This window comes from Podarcis raffonei, chromosome 2, assembly GCF_027172205.1.
Source record: "Podarcis raffonei isolate rPodRaf1 chromosome 2, rPodRaf1.pri, whole genome shotgun sequence".
Classification (NCBI taxonomy): Eukaryota; Metazoa; Chordata; class Lepidosauria; order Squamata; family Lacertidae; genus Podarcis; species Podarcis raffonei.
This window is the reverse complement of record NC_070603.1, coordinates 4,272,181-4,291,856: the sequence shown is the minus strand read 5'-3', so window position 1 is coordinate 4,291,856 and position 19,676 is coordinate 4,272,181. Positions and strand designations below refer to the sequence as shown.

General features: G+C 43.5%; 1 protein-coding gene across 8 annotated transcripts in view; it reads left to right on the top strand.

Annotated features, from left to right (window-relative positions):
- The window catches only part of R3HDM2 (R3H domain containing 2), a 97,944-nt gene that overhangs the window by 21,896 nt on the left and 56,372 nt on the right, over positions 1 to 19,676 (top strand). For all 8 annotated transcript variants that reach the window (XM_053370592.1, XM_053370563.1, XM_053370573.1 and 5 more), the window contains exons 2-7: positions 8,349 to 8,545; positions 10,561 to 10,602; positions 14,318 to 14,404; positions 16,010 to 16,136; positions 17,537 to 17,615; positions 19,257 to 19,316. In XM_053370592.1, coding sequence (XP_053226567.1) covers positions 8,381 to 8,545; positions 10,561 to 10,602; positions 14,318 to 14,404; positions 16,010 to 16,136; positions 17,537 to 17,615; positions 19,257 to 19,316 — 560 coding nt within the window. In that variant the 5' untranslated portion in view covers positions 8,349 to 8,380. The remainder of the gene's footprint in view (positions 1 to 8,348; positions 8,546 to 10,560; positions 10,603 to 14,317; positions 14,405 to 16,009; positions 16,137 to 17,536; positions 17,616 to 19,256; positions 19,317 to 19,676) is intronic.

The window sequence follows — 19,676 nt, the reverse complement described above, 5'->3', positions numbered from 1 at the left end:
GCTAAACATACCCAGCTCCTTCAAGCGCTTCTCATAAGACTTGGTTTCCAGGCCCTTGGTTGCCCTCCTCTGTACACGTTCCAGCTTGTCAACATCCTTCTTAAATTGTGGTGTCCAGAATTGGACACAGTACAGTGGAACAGCTTAGTTCTTGAAAAATTTGGAACTTGGAATCCGAACGCTGCAAACTCGGAAGTAAGTGCTCCGGTTTGCGAACTTTTTTAAGAAGGCAAAAGTGTTATGCTTCTGATTTGAGTGCCACACTTCCATTTCGAGTGCAACGCTTCTGTTCTGAGTGCCAAACTTACGTTTCGAGGGCCACACTTCCATTCTGAGTGCTACGCTGAGATCTGTCTGTTTTTGCTATTCATTTTGTGTTTTTGTGGCTTTTTGTTTTATTTTTGTGACTGTGTGGAACCCAGTTCAGCTACTGATTGATTGATTGATTGATTGTGCGACAGCGGAAATGGATAAAAGCTGCAGTCAAGAGAACCATTAACAGTAGAGGTAAATGGTTAAACTGCTGTTTTAGGGGTTGTTTCTAAAAGTCTGGAACGAATTTATCCATTTTGCATTACTTTCTATGAGAAAGTGTGCCTTGGTTTTGGAACACTTTGGTTTTGGAATGGACTTCCATAACGGATTAAGTTTGAGAACCAAGATACCACTGTATTCCAAGTGTGGTCTGACTAAGAATAGAGTGGTACTATTACTTCCTCAGATCTGGACACTACTGTTGATGTAGCCTAGAATAGCATTAGGTTTTTTTGCTGCTGCATCACACTGTTGACTCATGTTCAGCTTGTGGTCTACCAAGACCCATAGATTCTTTTCACATGCACTGCTAGTAAGCCAGGTGTCCCCTATCTTATATTTGTGCACCTGCCTAAGTTCAGAACCTTACAGAATGGGGCTGGAGGAAGGAGCCAATTCAGTAGTCTATTGCAGAGCAGGAGACACAGCCCCTGCTCTTTCTCCTTCTCTATCAGCGTCTGTGGCTACCTCAAGCCTCTCCCCTTCACCATCACTCTCTGCTGATGACTCCTCTCTGTCCCACCAGTCTGAACCTGGTTCAAAGCTCCCTTCCCTCTCAGGTGTCTCCTGGCCCACTGGCTGCCACCACTCTTCCTCGTCCAGCCAGTCACTGACAGGGTCTCTGTTTGTCTTGAAGTCCTATTCTCTTAGCTCATTAATGGCTAATCTAGACATGCCTCCCTATGGTAATTGTCTGGAAATCAGACTTTGGTTAGTAACTGGTAATTCTATATTGTTAATTCCTATTGCTTGCAAAACAAGCAATAATGTGTGTTCAGTGCTCAGCAGCAGTACAAATTAAAAGTCCTTGGCAAAGATTTCCAGTGCACCAGAAGGCCAATGTGCTCTCACACCAGAGTTGGGTCTCTGAACCTTTTTGTATGGGTTAAACACTTCAAGAAAAAGCATTAAAGGACGTCCCAGTTGACACCCGTGCCGAAGAAAGGAGATATGACAGGTCTTTCACATGCTGTCCTTTCCATCCCTATAAGCCAAATGTCATGAACTGGCAGGACTTCTGGGTGGAACAAGAGGATGCCGGTGAGGGGTGTGGCTGGGACTCAGAGGGGCATGCTGGGGATGGGGAAGGAGAGGTTTGTGTAGGTAGCACTCACGGAGTGACAGAGGATGGCACGGGGATGGGATTCAGTGTGCAGGAAGCCAAGCAGCGGGACCCTTCGCCAGAGGCGCCCCTGTACCCACAAACATAGTGGATCCTGAGGTGTAGGGAACAGCAAGTGGGGCACTCCAGGAAGCAGAGGCAGGCCAGGGCCTGCAGCCCGGTTCACTTGCTGGCCAGGTGGAGAAGAAGGCATGTGATTCCCTTAGCTGGGGTAAGCTGAGAGTTGGTGAGAGTCACATGCCTCATCCAGCCCAGATACTGCAATCAGCAGGCACAGTGTAAGAAGGCAGCAGAGCTGAGGTGCTGTGACTGCTCGGCTGCCCATGTTGAGGGACCTTGTCTTGGATACTGCTGGACATCCATGGGTTTCTACTTAAGGCTTGACGCTGGACTGCATCCTGACTTCGGACTTGGATTGACCCTGAACCTCATTTCCTGACTGTCAGCCTTCTACTTTAGATCTCGGACTGTGGGCTTTGCAGATGCTGATCGACGCTTGGGTTTTGGACTTGGTCTTGGCACACTGGCTGCCAGGTAGGCAAGGGGATCAGGACACTAAACTACTCTTGTCAAGTCTCAAGATCCTATAGAGGGAAGGGGTTTTTTGGCCCTCCCCACTCCCCAGAACAGGCAGGGCAGAGGATTAAAAGGAAATCAACTCCTACAACAGAACAATCCTATCACTCTCAGCAGTGTTCCTACACTCATGGCTCATGCGATACTCCCACAGTTGGCAGCAGATCACGTCAGACAAATGGGTGCTGGGCACTATCCGCAATGGTCTTTGCCTGGAATTAAACCTAGTCTCCACACAAACTGTACTCTCTCCAGTCTCATCAAATCTCTCCAAGAGAGTTCAGAAATACCATACAACTCATTCAGTGACTCCTCTTCCCCCATCAGAGATCCAGCACTCGCAAGTGCAGAATTCCCATTCCAATTGCCCAGGTCAGCTGAGGATTCTCTGAACTGGTGACTGAATTCATTGAACTTGCAGAGAGGTTCCCTAGACAATGTTCCACCTCTAATACTAATAACCACAGATGTCAGTCCAACAGGGTGAGGAACAATTGTGAAGAACATCCAGGCCAGGACCACTGGTCCAGGGAAGAGCCCTCCTATCAACCAACATCATGGAACTTCGAGTGATCGCACTCACAGTACAACACTTGCAGTTCACAGGTGCATTTGAGCAGTCCTGATTCACATGATCAGTCTTCATTGTAAAAGCGCGCGCGCACACACACACACACACAGAGAGAGAGAGAGAGAGAGAGAGAGAGAGAGAGAGAGATAAGGAGGTAACAAAACCTGCACCTTGCAGCAGGAGACCTCCAAACTCGTCCTCTAGGTAAGTTTCCATAAGAGTAGAAACCTCAGTGGACAAGATACTGCAGATTTGGCTGAGCAGAGAACTTTTCAACCATGGGGAATAGAAACTCCACCCAGAGAACTTCCATCTCATAACCGGTTGCTTTGGGGAAGCAGAAGTTGATCGCTTCACCACTGTAGACCAGTGGTTCCCAATTAGGGGTCCGGAGACCAGTGGGTGTCCATGAAACGCACCCAGGGGGTCTGAGGCACCATCACTTGCCTCCCCCTCAAACTTTTGTCATTTTTGCATGGTAATATCACAAATTTTATGGTCTGTTTCAGCACTTTGCAATTTTTCAATATATTGGTTGATAACAATTTTGACCTAGCAATACGCAGCAATATATCGCTCCTCTTGTGAGGGAGAGCAGGGCAGCTGATTTCAAGGCACCACCGATATTGCATGATGATTTCAGCCGATAACACTGCTGATCTGAGCTGCCTTCCCTCATGCTGAGGGAAAACCAGGCAGCCAGTTGCGAGGCGCTGCCTTCCCCTCAGGCTGATGGAGAACAGGGCAGCTGATTGCCCTCACCTGGCAATGAGGTGGAGCAGCTTTTCTGTCAGCAGGAAAGGAGCAGCTGCCACAGTGGACATGCATCTTCACTGGCTGCCCCAGAGACATCATTGGATTTCTCTACAGGAATAGATGAATCCTGCTAACCAACTCATCATTCCTTCCAAAGGTACTTTCACAATTCCATTGCCAACAGAAACTCATCCTTCTGTCATTTGGGTTTTTTCCGGTGCATCAATCAGTAGACATGACAGTCCCTTGATGCTTAGTCAACATGGAAGGTCCACATTCATCGTACACCATCCATATGTTGGACCAGCTTGCTCTTTACCTCCTTTCTTCCTCCCTTGATGGGGAGTCTCATCTACTGCCCAAGCTAGATGGCTAAAAGGATCCATCTTGTTGGCTTATGTCTCCCTCCACCTACACGAATGAAGGCTCATTTGACCAGGCCTGCAGCCTTCTCCCTAAATGCCCCTCTACAAGAGATTGTCAGAACACCCATATGATTGCCACATCCTGCAATCCTTTATCATTACATAATTGAGACATTTTTGCCTCAGCTGAGGCTGCCTTTGGCAGGAGGGCATTATAGTATGTCCTTCCAGCCATCTAAACAGCAGTTTTCTATTTGTCCCACCCTTCATGGGTCTGTAGGCTTTTGTACATCCCAATCTGTCCACAGCTTTTACGGGGTCTCCAGAAAAGGCCTGTATGCTTAGCATGAAAGGTATTTCATAACACCTAAATTTTTACTTTAATGTGTTGCCAATTTTGCACATAGTTCTCTTGAAAAAAGGCTGTTATACTTATCGTGAGAGGTATTTCTGGGTCCTGCAAAGCTGATTCCAGAGCCCACCTAGGCCGTCAGCAGCTGATTTTCTTCCATCATTCTACTGTACCAGGGAGTCTCAGTGAATCTTTTAGGCAACATTTTCTTGTTGAATGCTGTCTCCCACGCTATACGAATACCAAATCTCATCACTTCCTGGCTTGTAATCTAAAAAACTGAGGGAGGAAGGAGCGAGGAGCTAAGATACAAGCTTCCGGTTTGAATTGTTTGTTTATTATTGCAAGCTTGCAATGTTGCCTATTGACTGCCAGGCGGCACCAAACCTAAGCCCAATCTAGTGGCAGCTTTTTATGGGATCCAGAAATACCTTTTACGGTAAGTATAATGGCCTTTTTTCAAGAGACCTATGTGCAAAATTGACAACACATTAAAGTAAAATTTTGATCTGCACATGGCAGTTTCTACTCAGGTGATTCAAAAAAGGAGTTTTGAGGGAGGCTGGTGAAAATATGTGGTCATGGTAGGGACTCAGCTTTGAAATTGGTGGTGGGGACTCAGCCTTTGCATAAATGGTCTTAGGTGCCTCTGTTAGATGCCTCATGCCTGAAGAGCATCTCACCTTGTTCTTGGTGCATGTTATGCTGCTGAATAAACATCTTTCAAAATTACTAATGTTCCTTTGTGTTCCTTGTGATCTCATGCTGTAAACTGGTATGTCTTTATATAAACATACCAAGTTGATATTATGGCACTTGATCTGGAAAACGGCTTTCTTAAACACAAATAGGTGAAAGCAGTAGTGTTAAGAACAAATTTCTTAAAGAAGGGATTGTCATAATCAAATTAAATGCAGGGAAGGGTGTAACAGAACTGTGGGAGACTATGGTTCACATCCCTATACAGATGTTTGCTCATTTAATGGCTGACTTTAAATTAAATACTTAAATCTTGCATGCTTCTCTTTCAGTGGGCCTTTCCCAGACTGAAATAAAAATTGAGTTCCAGTTCCTGAAATGCATAGCTTGGCTTTGTCTTTGTTCCTCATAGGGAAGATTGTTTTCTTCACCATCCCCTTATTTATTTCTTAATTTATTATTTATTTAAAATCATTTCTGAACCATGTCATATTTCAAAAGGAATCTTTAAGTGATTTACAGGTCTTAAATAATGAAACAGAACATGGCAAAATAGCAAAATAACGATCCACATTGAATGCAGTGTAATTAGCAGGAGAGTGGCATAATTACAACTTATTTTTTATAGAAAGTTCATTTCTGTTACATGGCAGACCTTCTGTTCTAGAGCACTGAGAAATTGCCCATAATTATGATGAGTTACATGTGTACCTTGTTGTTGCAAGAACAGCTGTACTTTGGGTTGGCAGAGTGCATTTCTATGGCACACACCTGTGGGATCCCTCTCAGTGAACCAGGCTACCCAGTGTCTAGTGTGTTGGGTAGGGGAGCTGTGGCAAAAATATGCCCTTTGTTCGTTCCATGGGTAGGTAGAGCCCAAATTCCCTATCAAGAGACGGAGTCGGGAAACATGAAAGTAGGCACAACCAGACTTTATTTCTAAAACAGTGCTGAGTGGTCAATTCCCTGGGCTATCGCTCCAAGAGGACTGACCCAGGGCTTTGGGTGGTGCTCTTCTCTTTTACAGAAGACTACTCAAAGACCTGACACAGGTGCAGAAAACTACGTATTGACAAAAAGCAGTTAGAAGTGGTCTGGCACATTAGGTAGGTATAAGCAGTTTAAACAGGTTTTGGCCAGTTCTATGATGTTCAAGGTAAAAAAAAGAGAGATTGTATTGCTATACCATATATAGTCGTACCTTGGAAGTCGAATGGAATCCGTTCCGGACGTCCGTTCGACTTTCAAAACCAAATTGTGGCTTCTGATTGGTTGCAGGAAGCTCCTGCAGCCAATCAGAAGCCGCTGAAACCTTGTCGGACGTTCAGGTTCCAAAAGAATGTTCGCAAACAGAAACAATCACTTCGGGGTTTGCGGCGTTCGGGAGCCAAAACATCTGAGTTCCAAGGTGTTCGGAATCCAAGGTACGACTGTATAGGCATTCCGGTCTAACACATTCTTGAAGGGTTCATCTGCAGGTTATCATGGCTTTACTTCAGTTAAGTGAGCAGATACAGAAAGGCAAAGGCTAGTGGATAGATACACAAGTAGAACTACAAAGATCCATTTTAATGCAAGAGACCAGGCGGGAGAAGTAGGTTTTGTTTTCACGAGAGGAGTGTCACCAAATACAACACTTTGCTTGGAAGACACAAGAATTACCCACACTGGAAGAGTGGCAGACCAAGGTGATAGACTACATGGAATTGGCAGAAATGACTGGCAGAATCCGAGACCTGGGAGAAGAGTCGGTGGAAGAAGACTGGAAGAAATTTAAAGACTATCTGCAGAAATACTGTAAAATTAATGAATGTTAAAATGATGTTGGATTGAAAATAAGTGGTATTGGCAATAAGAGTAATAAGAATATGTAAATACGGATTGATAATGGATGAAAATATATTGTTATAATAGGTTAAGATCAAAGTTAAGATAAATGAAAGAAGGTAAGGATTTGCTGAATCGATTATATAAATGGGAATACAAAAAGGGGAGGTGTGAGGAAGTCAAGAAAATAAGCAAATGAGTCTATAAATATTGAAAATCGGATTTGCTTTTTAAATTCTTTTTTCTTTTCAGCTACTTTGTCTTTTTTGTATTTTGTATATATTTTCTATTTGTATTTTTTTCAGCTCTTTTATATTCTCTGTTTTTTCTTTAACATTGTAATTCTTTGTTTTTATTTTTTTCTATTTTGCAAATTTATGTCTTTCTTTGAAAAAAGCTTAATAAATATTTTATAAAAAAAACAAATACAACACTTTGTTAGGCATTTCTATGTGGGGAAGTAAGCATTCACTTACTGGTGATATATAGTTCAGAGGTGCCTTCACACACAGTGGCAGAGGGAGGCAAAACCTACCTATTCCCCTGGTAAGCAAAGCCATTGAGGGCCAGGCATAAATGAGTTTTTGTGTTTAATATGACTGGTTTTTAAAACAAAAATGGCTGCCATGGTGGTGCTCAGCTGGAACTGCAGTGAGTGGAGAAGTTGAGCTTGGCTTCCCCCCACTGCCACCGTAATCTTGATGAAGATGGCCTCCTCCAGTCCACTGCTATTTGCATTGTGATGGAAGCTCTCACTGGCAATGTTGCAGTTAGCAGCTTGGACCCCTGGGCACCCACTTGTGGGGTGCCTCAGGGCTCTGTACTCTCCTCCATGCTGTATGAGAGATCATCAGGGGAGTTGGGCTGGGTGTACACCAATATGTGGATGATACCCAGCTCTACCTCTCGAAGGCAGTGAACGTCCTGTGTGGGTGTCCAGAGGTGGTTGGGGGCAAACAGATTGAGGTTGAATCCTGACAAGACAGAAGTACTGTTTCTGGGGGATGGTGGGCAGGTGTGGGGGACTCCCTGGTCCTGAATGGGGTAACTGCCCCTATCTCCCTCACATTTTGCTTGCCTTCTCTCCCCTGCTATTTGTAAGGCCTCATTGGACAGCCACTTTGCTTTCTTGCATTTCCTTTTCATTGCTGCCTCCTGTATAATGTTATGAGCCTCCATCCATAGTTCTTCAGGCACTCTGTCCACCAAATCGAAATCCTTAAACCTGTTCTTCACTTCCACTGTGTATTCATTAGGGATTTGATTTAGATTGTATTGTGTTGTCAGGAATGCATCTGCACCCCCTTCCAGCAGATTACATAAAGAGATATGAAAAGTGTAGTGTCAGATCTTCAATAACATGAAGAAGGACTCTAGAGACAAGATCCTGAGCAAGTATAGCTTCAGTATGTGACAAAGAGCAAGGAAACAGGGAGTTCTGTTTAAAAATGAAAAGGGAAAGAGGGAATGGGAAAACAAAACAAAAAAAGAGAAGCCTTTATTCTTGGATGCACTGACCTCCATCCCTTCTGTCCCTACCTGCAGGTGTCCATCACTAACACTATACTGTGCTGAAGATGTCTAACAGCAACACAACACAGGAGACACTGGAGATAATGAAAGAATTGGAAAAGAAAGTGGTTGAGGAATCTGTGAACAAAAACAAATTTGTATCCAGGTCACCAAGCAAAGAGGAAGTTGAGAAGGATGGGGAGGAGAGTAGTACACGGCAAGAATCACAGGTAATTGGAGGAAGATCTTTCATGTATACCAACAGACCCATCAAAGCCCAATGCTAACTGGCAGTAGATCTTGGACTCCCTATTGCAGTATATCAGGCAGAGGTCCTTTTTGGCCCTTTTGTTAAGTTCACTTAATTAGGGGTTCCAGCAGTTCTGGACGTCCGCAGTACCGTATTCTACCACCAAATTACTCATTAATCTCAGCATGGTGCGAACCTGGTACTGTTAGAGAAAGAGCCATGGTAATCAGTGGTGAGGTTCTTGTCATGCTGCCATATACGGTGGTACCTCGAGTTACAAATGCCTCAGATTACAAACTCTGCTAACCTGGAAGAGTTACCTTGAGTTGAGAACTTTGCCCCAGGATGAGAATGGAAATTGTGTGCCGGCGGCGCAGCGGCAGCAAGAGGCCCCATTAGCGAAAGCATGCCTCTAGTTAAGAACAGTTTCAGGTTAAGAACGGACCTCCAGAATGAATTAAGTTCATAACTAGAGGTACCACTGTACTTTGCTGGATCATTTTAGGAAATCTTTTCCAGGCCAGTGTTGCTGCTGCTGCTGCTGCTGCTGCTGCTGCTGCTGCTGCTGCTGCTGCTGTTATTATTAGTTTTGTATACTGCCCTCCATCCAAAGATCACAGGGCGGTTCACAACATAAAAATACAAAATGAGAACACAAAAGACATAATAAAAACCAGAACGAAACATTAACCCCACTCACACAAACACATGTAAAAGGACACAGAATGTTAATCAGTCCAAGGCCTGCTTTGAGAGAATTATTATTATCTAGCACCTGAAGATATGTAATGGAAGTGCCAGGCGAGCCGCCCTGAGGAGAGCATTCCACCAATGGGGAACCACCACAGAAAAGGCCCCTTCTCATGTTGGTGCCCTCCAAACTTATTGTGGAGGAGGCACATGAGGAAAGACCTCAGATGATAATTGCACGGTCTGGGTCAGTTCGTATGAGGAGAGGTGATTCTTGTTTCTTTTTTTCTACCCCATCACATAAATGAGTCCTATGGACTTCTTACAGTACAATCCACCCAGAAGTAAGTCTTTGAGTTCAGTGAGACTTACTCCCAGATAAGTGTGTGTAGAATTGCTGATTTAGTGTGGCCACGATGGCTTCATCTCTTCAGTATTAAAAAAAAGAGTGGGACATGGACCCAGGAAGATGTTCAAGCCACTTTATATTGCAGACACACAAATCCTGCTCCAAAGAAACACAGAAGGCATAGCAATTAACAGGCAAATACCTGCTCCAAGGATTGTGGCAGTCTAAAGTTAAGCAGTGAAAAGAGAGAACTGAGGGGATGAGTAAGAGAGATATGGACAAATGCAATTTTATACACCTAGACATCACTTTGGAGAGAAGTGTGAAATTTGGCAAAAATTTCACAGAAAAAGATGAACTTTGAGATGTATTTGTAGGCCCCATGCCCAAGAGACTCAGTGGCTTAGACCACAGCGCCACCCGCATCCCTTGTAGGAGAGAGAAAGAACACCATGATTTTAACAGACCTCAGTTGTAGGCGTCCTTTTAAATCCATGAAATTGGATGGTTAAACTGGACTTGACCACACAATGTTTCTCTTGCATTTTATTTCCTTATTTTATCTTTACATGGTTATGGCAGTTTCCTGCCATAGCTGGTTTTGGTCCTTTGCAAAACGTATGCAGAATTAACCTGTTTGCATTAGATTCTTGCAAGATAATATATGGCATGGACTTCTGCTAGCACAGTGGGACTCCCCCTCACCCCTGTGCCTGCCCAGATTGCCTAGGAGTGTGTATCAGGAGAACCCCCAGAAAAATGTGTGGGGAGAGGAGAGAACATTGTTTCCAGCAAGCTGAAATGCTGGTGTTGATGGAACAATTCCTATACTGTTACATTTAATTCCTCCCAATGTGTTGTGATTCCCTCCTCCCTAATCTTACATCTCATAGAATGCGCAACGGGAGTGATTTTTCCACCATTGTTCCTCCTCTCCTTTTTTGTTGTTGTTGCAGAGGCGGACCTCCAATCATGGGCATGCTAGAAAAAGAGCCAAGGTAAGATACTGTTGATTTCTTTTTACCAGGTGATGCTGCAGCAAGAACTTACATGACTCTGATCTTTCTGCAGTCATTCTTCACATTGTGTGTGTGTGTGTGTGTGTGTGTGTGTGTGTATATATATATATATATATATATATATATATAAATAAAATCTTTATTGTGGTCCAACAACCCATAACATGGATTCAGAATAAAATACAGATTCATACAGACAACCGCCCCAGGGAAGGGAGACCGAAGTGTTATTTGTTTAGTCATGGGTTTATTGATCTTTGATTTGTATGACTACTGAAAGAAACTTTGCCATGGCTGCTGTGATATCATTGGACTTGTCGTCCAGAAGATATTTGGTATAGTAGGCTTCAGATTGACTCGGCCAGTTTGCCAGTAGTGGTTTAATCAATATTTCCCTAGCTTGATCATATTGTCCGCAATGCAATAAAATATGCCTCATACAGTCGATGTCCTGAGAGCATACACAGATCCTATTTTGATAAGGGATGCCTCTCAGTCTGCCATTTAGCACTTCTGATGGGAATACATTTAATCTGGCTTTGGTGAAAAGACACCGATATGTTGATACAGACAAATTTCTAAGAGACGCGGGTGTCTGAAAATTGAACCCATAGTGAATTCCTACTGCTAATGGACCACAGATAACATGAGATTGAGATCGGAGATCACTATGTGATATGTCCCAGAGCCTTTGCCTCAGAGATTCAAGGGCAGTATCATAGCCCAGATGGTACAGGAGAGAAGGTGGCATACCAATCAAAGTGGCTTTTCTAACCATAATATTCATCCATGAGCTGGTAAACTCCTCGTTGTTTAGGCATGGAAGTTACCCCTTCCCTAGGCCAACGACTGAGATCTTGAGCCAGTATCTCAGGGCAGCCCACCATGCTTTAGTTGATAAAGGACATTCACCTGTTTCTAAAAATAGTATTGCATTTGGAACACAATTTGGAACTTGTAGGAGGGACCGGAGAAACTTTGCCTGGAAGCCTTTGAACCTGGAGAATGAGCCATTGAACCAGGCGTAGAGGAGTTGAGATACAAGTTTTGCATTAAATACCTTAATGGCTGATGGAACATAATGGCCTCCCCTTGTATAAAAGAATCAAAGTATAGCCAGTTTGGTTACCTCCACCTTTTGATAGGCGGTCTGATCCACGGCATTGAGTCCCAGAATCTCTCATTCCTATCAGTGCTCCAGATATGACTCTTCTTGCTCCTTTATCCCAAATCTTCTTGCTTTTCACTGTTCATTGCTTGTGCTTAATGGTTAACCAGTTGAGGCCTCAGCATGGCAAAGAGGTTGCCCTTTACTCCTAGGTTTCATTGTGATTTTTAATATCAGCTAAGCATGAATGACAATACATGCTGCAGGGGGCAAGGGGCTACAGGCACTGCGCTCATTGACTGCCTCACAGCTATGAAACTGCCTTCTCTTGGAAACTCAGTGAAACCTGTGTATCTTGTGGAAGCCATGCACAATATTTAGCCTAGAAAAGAGGAGACAGAGATATGATAGCCGCCTTCAAATATATAAAGGGCTGTCACATGGAAGATGGCATAAGCTTGTTTTCTCCTGCTCAGGAGGGTAGGACTCAGGGCAGTGTTTTCAAGTTACAAGAAAGGAGATTCCAATTAAACACCAGGGAGAACTTTCTAACAGTAAGAGGAGTTAGGCTGTGCAATGGTCTCCCTTGGAAGGTGGTGGACTCTCCTTCATTAGAGGTTTTAAAGCAGAGGTTGGGTGGCCATCAGTCATGGACGCTTTAGTTGAAATTCCCGCATTTCAGGGGGTTGGGCTAGATGACCCTTGGGGTCCATCTGAGCTCTGCAGTTCTATGGAAAACTCTTGCCTCTGGTCTGGCTTTAAGTGTCTAGACCTGGTCATCTCATTGAGGTGATAAACCTGTGTTTTGACTTGTACAACTTCTACACTACAGGTGAGAGTTCACATGCTTAATTTTCCCTCTGTACAAAACATTTCCCTGGACATTGAGAGGTAAAATGTTAAGGAGAAGGGAGGTACTAGAATCCTTTATTTTCTATGGAACAACACGCTTGTGGTCCCAGGCCCTAAGGAAGTTAGATTGGCCTCAACCAGAGCCAGGGCCTTTTCAACACTGGCTCCAGCCTGGTGGAACGCTCTGCCTCATGAGACCAGGGCCCTGCAGGATCTGATTTCTTTCCGCAGGGCCTGTAAGACAGAGTTGTTCCGCCTGGCCTTTGGCTTGGAGCCAATTTGATTCCCTCCCTCCCTCTCTTTCTTTTTTCTTTTCCTTCTCCTCCTGCGATGAGGCTACATTTTAATATTTTAATGTTCCATTATTTTAATGTTGTTTTTTATTTTTGTTTTTAAGTTGTAATCATTCATCTTGTTTTTATTATTGCTTGTAAGCCGCTCTGAGCCCGGCCTTGGCTGAGGAGGGCGGGGTATAAATAAAAAATTATTAATTATTATTATTATTATTATTATTATTATTATTATTATTATTATTTGCTCACAAATGCAGACCAAAACCAGCAAAGCCCAGGTGGTGGTTTATTGCTTTACTAAGACCTAGTATGGAGGGACGCGGGTTGCGCTGTGGGTTAAACCACAGAGCCTAGGACTTGCCGATCAGAAGGTCGGCGGTTCGAATCCCCGCGACGGGGTGAGCTCCCGTTGCTCGGTCCCTGCTCCTGCCAACCTAGCAGTTCGAAAGCACGTCAAAGTGCAAGTAGATAAATAGGTACCGCTCCAGCGGGAAGGTAAACGGCGTTTCCGTGCGCTGCTCTGGTTCACCAGAAGCGGCTTAGTCATGCTGGCCACATGACCCGGAAGCTGTACACTGGCTCCCTCGGCCAATAAAGCGAGATGTGCGCCGCAACCCCAGAGTCGGCCATGACTGGACCTAATGGTCAGGGGTCCCTTTACCTTTAAGACCTAGTATTATTTCAGAATTTGTGTTTATAGTATTTGTAATTTGTATCTGCCCCAAATCTTTTGAGATTAAACTGCTATGGCACTGTTCTTTTTCTTCCATTTGATTCTCTTATGCCCTTGTCATATGCACCTTTAACTTTCCTTTATTATATTGGAGATAATATCTTAACTATGGTTCCTAGACCATATTTCACCATGACTGCTTCTGTTCAAGTAAAATACTTTTGTGTTGCTACATTCACACTCTCTTACTTGCAGGTCCATTCACCAAACAGTCTGAGGCAGACATTTATTTTAAGCATTTTCTTTAAATGCTACTATAGTAGATCACCCAGAATAACTACGTTTGTCAAGAAGGCAGCAGTTTAATGACAGGCTTTCAATTAAGGCAGGAAGAAGTTAGTCATTCCTTTTTGTCACTTACCATCAGTGGTTTAACAGTCTGCAGATTATTTAATGGGTTGGTTAGCTGCAGAGAAGCCCTATCAATGTATATGACCTTCACGTCACTGTGTTAGCAGAGGCTAAGTACCTCCACAGGTGCCAGACTTGAATCTCTATCAAGCATGTTAAGGGAGAGAAAATCACTATGCACTTGGTATCTTATGCTTGACTGCTTTGCCATGTGTTACTACTGGACAAAACATAATTGCATTTCTCATTAGTATAGAGCTAACTTAATTAGCATTAGTTGAACAGCAGCTCATTCATATATTGAAAGGGAATTCTAGCTGCCTGTGTCTTACTACAGACTCCCCCCTCCTTTTGCAGTCAAATTCAAAGCTGAAGCTAGTCAGGAGCCTGGCTGTATGTGAAGAGTCTTCTAGCCCCTTTGTGGATGGGACATTGGATACCCAGGTAAGCCTAGTTGTAGTCACATCACTTTTCCAGCCACGGGAGACACTGCTTTCAGTGATGATTTTTCTTAATAGTTCTGATCAAGGTTGAAAGCTTACCTGTAGGAAAGTTTGAAGCCTTTAAAAGAAAAATGACAGTCCTGGTTAAATTGTATATTTGTTATCTGGATGCAGTAAGCCCACAACTTGTGCATGTTTAACTTGTGCACATTCAGCTTTATGTGCATGACAAATAATAAATAAATAAAAATAAAAAGGGAGCAGGGTTCTGGGGAAAATGACTTTGGCAATCCCCCCAATGGCTTTTGACTACACTCAATTTTGACTTTAGGCGCAGTCCCCGGAACGCAAACCCAGCATAAGTTCCAGGCTTACTGTATGCTAGTGTGTGTGCTTTCATAGCAAACCTCTGTTCTGATTTACTGTCTCCCACGTCTAAAAAGCATACCTTCCTATATGAGCTCCTATACCTTCCTATATTGAAACATAGCATATTCGAGCCATCAGATTAAAACCGTAAAAAGTCAATTTCAGAGAAGGTTTTCAGGGTGTATTAAAGAAGCTTTTCATCTTCTAGTGATACCAAACTATACCTATGATCAGATCGCTGTAGGGGATTTTAACCTCAAAGCCATAAGATAGCAGCAAACCGCACCCATAGCATGCACTTATATGGCAGAGCCACACCTAGATTGTATATAGTGTGCTGCAATCTAAGAACAGGAGCAAACAAGGTGCCAGAGACAGCTGTGGTTAGAATCTCAGACTAGTGATTGGGAGACCAGTGTTCCAACCCCACCCCCAGCCATGAAGCTCACTGGTTAAGCTTGGGCCAGTTGCTGCCTCTCAGCCCAACCTACCTCACAGGGGATTAAATGGGGAGGGGGAGAGCCATTTACACCGCCCTGTCTGTGTTCCTTGGAGAAAAAAGTGGGGTATAAATGCAATAAATGAGCAACAAAAATATACCTGCCACAAGGGCTTGCAAGATTAGTACAGATTAGTTAAGTGAGCCATGCCACATTGTAGGCAGGTAGGCAAAAATCCACAGGGTTCCTTACTGACCTGCCGAAAATCCCCCACTTCCTGAATATACAATTACTCATCAGTTACCTACAATCTAATGCATTCTATTTTGGGGGGTAATGTCATGTTTGGAGAGGAGAGGGGATGCAGATGGACTAAAAGGACATCTTATCCACTGTAGTCAACCTTTTAAATTAAGAACAGGTTCCTAGCATAAAAATCATAACTCCACATAAATCACACGAGCAAGCATGTAGCCACATGTTGCACAGGGAGGCAAAAATGACCCAGGGTGACTAGCTGGTTGCTGGAAACCACAAGAAGGGAGAGTGCTCTTGTACTCAGATCCTGCTTGCTGATTTCCCACAGGCAAATATTCAGCCACTGTGAGAACAGGATGCTGGACTAGAAGGGCCACTGGCCTAATCCAGCAAGCTCTTCTTATATTCTTAGCCATTCAACCCAGAAGTAAAATTTCTTACTGGAATCAAATTGGTCATTATACCATATTTCCAGCTTTTGTTGGTTGCGAAACATCAGCTCTGAGGCCTTCAAAGTGTGGATTTTGTCCTGTTGCTAGGATATCATACAGTTGCACGTCAGCTGTCCCTCTGACAAGGAAGATGACAAGTCTGCAAAAGATGGCCCTGAAAAAGAAGAAAAAGAGAAAAATAAGGAGAAGGCACCCAAGAAAATGCTATCTAGAGGTAAGGCAGTCTCAGTTATGGAATGAACTTGGTTTCTGCGGGCAAAGATGAGCAGTAGTTTCTGTTTCCCTATTTACCAGAGGCCTGGGACTTTCTTTTCAGTTTGTGCATTCAAGCTGACCACGTGACAAGGGGAAAGGAGTATTACAACATTATATGTCAACCTCTGTCTGTCTGTCTAATAAGGGCATCTGCCACAACTTTCCAGGAATGGATTTCCAGTCTATATCACAAAGATGAGGAACCTGTGGCACTCCAGCTGTTCTTGGACTCCCATTCCTATCAGCCTCAGCCTGCAGGGCAAATAGAGAGGGATGATGATAGCAGAAGTCTAGGAATACCTGGAGAGCCAAAGTTTTCCCATCCCCACTGATTCACATTTGCATGTGTCCACCTGTAAGTTTATTCCATTCCATTCCATTTTCATGTTAATCTACAATAAAAAAACTGCAGAAAATTGCATTTAAGTGTATATTTCAACAATTATTTTAAACATATCTTTGAAAGTACACATCTTTATACAGTGGTACCTTGGGTTACAGACGCTTCAGGTTACAGATGCTTCAGGTTACAGACTCTACTAACCCAGAAATAGTACCTCAGGTTAAGAACTTTGCTTCAGGATGAGAACAGAAATAGAGTTGCAGCGGTGCGGCAGCAGCGGGAGGCCCCATTAGCTAAAGTGGTGTCTCAGGTTAAGAACAGTTTCAGGTTAAGAACGGACCTCTGGAACGAGTTCAGTTCTTAACCCAAGGTACCACTGTACATACATGCGTTACAGGCAATGGTTGACTCAGTCCACATCAATTCATATTAGAATTTGCAAAGATCAAATGTCCTTGGTCTCCTTAGCACTCTGAAATTTTTTGCTGACATGGACACAGGTAGACCACTAATGAAATCTTGAGAAAACAGTCATTACATACTTTAACTGCTCAGACAAGCCTTTAATTAATTACCTTTTCCTTTCTGGTCCACATTCTGTTCCACAAAGCAGTGCTTGTTGTAAAATTAAGAAGTTCTCCTTCCGAGATTTGTGCAAAGCCAGTAATCTTGTCAGGTACAATAATTTAGCATATGATTGTTTAGGCAGTTGGTGGTAGAACAAGCAGCTAAAGGGTGGGCAAGAAATCAATATATTTGAAGGTTCTGGGGTGGTAACTTTGCCCTCAAATATGGCCTGTTGCTCTTTCAAAGTGCTAGCGTTATGTCCTGCAAATGGTCTTTCCACCGTTGACTCCAAAGGAAGCCATGGCTGTGGTGATGGCAGAGGCAGCCGTTAACTTGGTCCTTCCAACACTGTCAGAACCCCTTTTATATTCTGGCTTGTTTTGACTCCATGGATATTCTCCCTGTGAGCATGGCATTTCTTGAGTATGTTGCTGTTGTCTTTGTTATAGATTCCAGCCAGGAATACACAGACTCCACTGGAATAGATTTGCATGAATTTTTAGTGAGTACACTGAAGAAAAACCCAAGGTAGGTTCCTCTGTAGTTATGTGGCAGATTTGCAAGTGGGAATAAGGAGGTGTTCCTGCAAGCTTGCATGGTTAAGGAGAAAGGATGGGAGAGGAAACAGAAAGTATCAGCAACTGTTGGAATCTATGGTGGTGGTGGTGGCGGCAGCTGCATAGTGGAAGTAGGCAAGCACCTATCAATGGGCTCTTTAACTCATGAGATGTGGAAAGTTTAAGAGCACTAATTGAGAATCCTCTAGAATGCACTCTGTCCAGCCTTGCTAGCCACAAAGGCACATGTGATAGGATGTTAGTATCTTACTTTCCAGCATCTTGAGCATAAAGTGGCCATGGTGAGGCCTTGGAATAAGTGGGCTGTTCAGTGGTTTTGGGGTCCAGACCCTGTCTCAGCATGTGACATTCTTAGACAGCACCTCATTAGGGTCCACTAAGGATGCCTTCCCTGGGATTTCCTTTAAAATTATTTTTCTCTCAGTGCTCTGACCTGCCTGACCACTTGTTCTAGCCATGAGTAAGAGATGAAAGAGGGTCCAAGCTCAGAGAGTGAGAAAGTATCCAGTGGGCTCTCTGGGCTGGAGATGGGGAACCTTAGTCCCCTTGCCCCGACATCTCTGAACTTCAACTCCTGTCACCCCTGACTATTGGCTATACTGTTGCAAGGGCTGAGGTGTGTTGGAGTCCAACTAGAAGGCCACAGGTTCCTCATCCCTGGTCTAGTCTCCGTCGTATTCTTCTTCTTCCTATTACTACTTATTTATTACATCACCTTTATCTGCTGAGGATCTCAAAGTGGTGTCCATTGTTCTCCTCCGCATTTCATCCTCACAACAACCTTGTGAAGTAGGTTAGGCTAAGAGATGGAGACTGGCTCAGTGAGCTTCATGGCTAAGTTAGGATGTGAATCCTGCTCTCCCAGTGCTAGTCCAACACTCTTAACCATTACACCACACTGGCTCAAACCCCTGTGGAATTATTCTTAAACAAATATTTAATACTTAGCCCTGTTGTTATATGGAGACTATAGTGGTCTCCCATCCAATATCCACTTTGCTTCAATAACTATGCAGTATTCACTGGACCTCTTGGAGTATCCTAGCAAGATTAGAATAATTCTAGCATTGCAGACTAACAAAACAGATGCATTCATATACTGTGCATAAGAACAGAAAGAGAAAAAAATGTGGAATGAGTTAGTCAGGAAGGAATCTTAACAGCTCTAAAAACCACCTATAAATAGCTTCCAAATACTTCTCTGTAAAGTGCCTCCTGCCATCTCACTAATAAACAATGTCAAAACGGAATGCCAGTCATTGCCTATGTTCTGATGTACTGTTTCTGTTCACTAATACAAGCACAATGAGAGCCCATGGGATATTGTGCTTCTAGAAGCGTAATCACTGCACCAAAGTGAATCCACCTGAACAGGATTGGTCTACTTTTAACTTGCTACATCTGTTCTGCATCTGCCAATGCAGGTTGGGTAGGGATATCTTCAATGCTGAATTACATTGAACTTTTTGATTAATATTGGAGTGGAGGAGGATATTAATCTTCAGATTTTTCAGAGACAATTGTATAGCCATTTGTGCTCTGAATGATTTTTCCTCTCCTTTTCTCCCTGCTCTCTCTCCCATCCTTCAAGGGACAGAATGATGCTGCTAAAATTGGAACAGGAGATTCTGGAATTTATTAACGATAACAAGTAAGTAATGTACTGGTCTGTAAGACAGAGTGACCTAAAGACTGATTTGTTTGAGAATGTTCACTAATTAAGCTGCTGATTTCAAACAATCCTTAGAAATGTATACAGTATTTATCTGACACATGAAGGCTGCCTTTATATAGAGTCTGTCTAGCCCTGTGCATTCTTCCTTAAATGACTGTGACTACCCCCAGAGCAGGGGTAATCAATGTGGCACCCTCCAGACATTGTGGACTCCAACTCACACCTTCCCTGATTGAAATCCTATCATCCCTCCCATCCTATACTGTCTGAGGCTGATGGGAATCATATTGCAACAATTTCTGAAGCATACCTTGTTGGCTATCTCTGCTCTAAGGC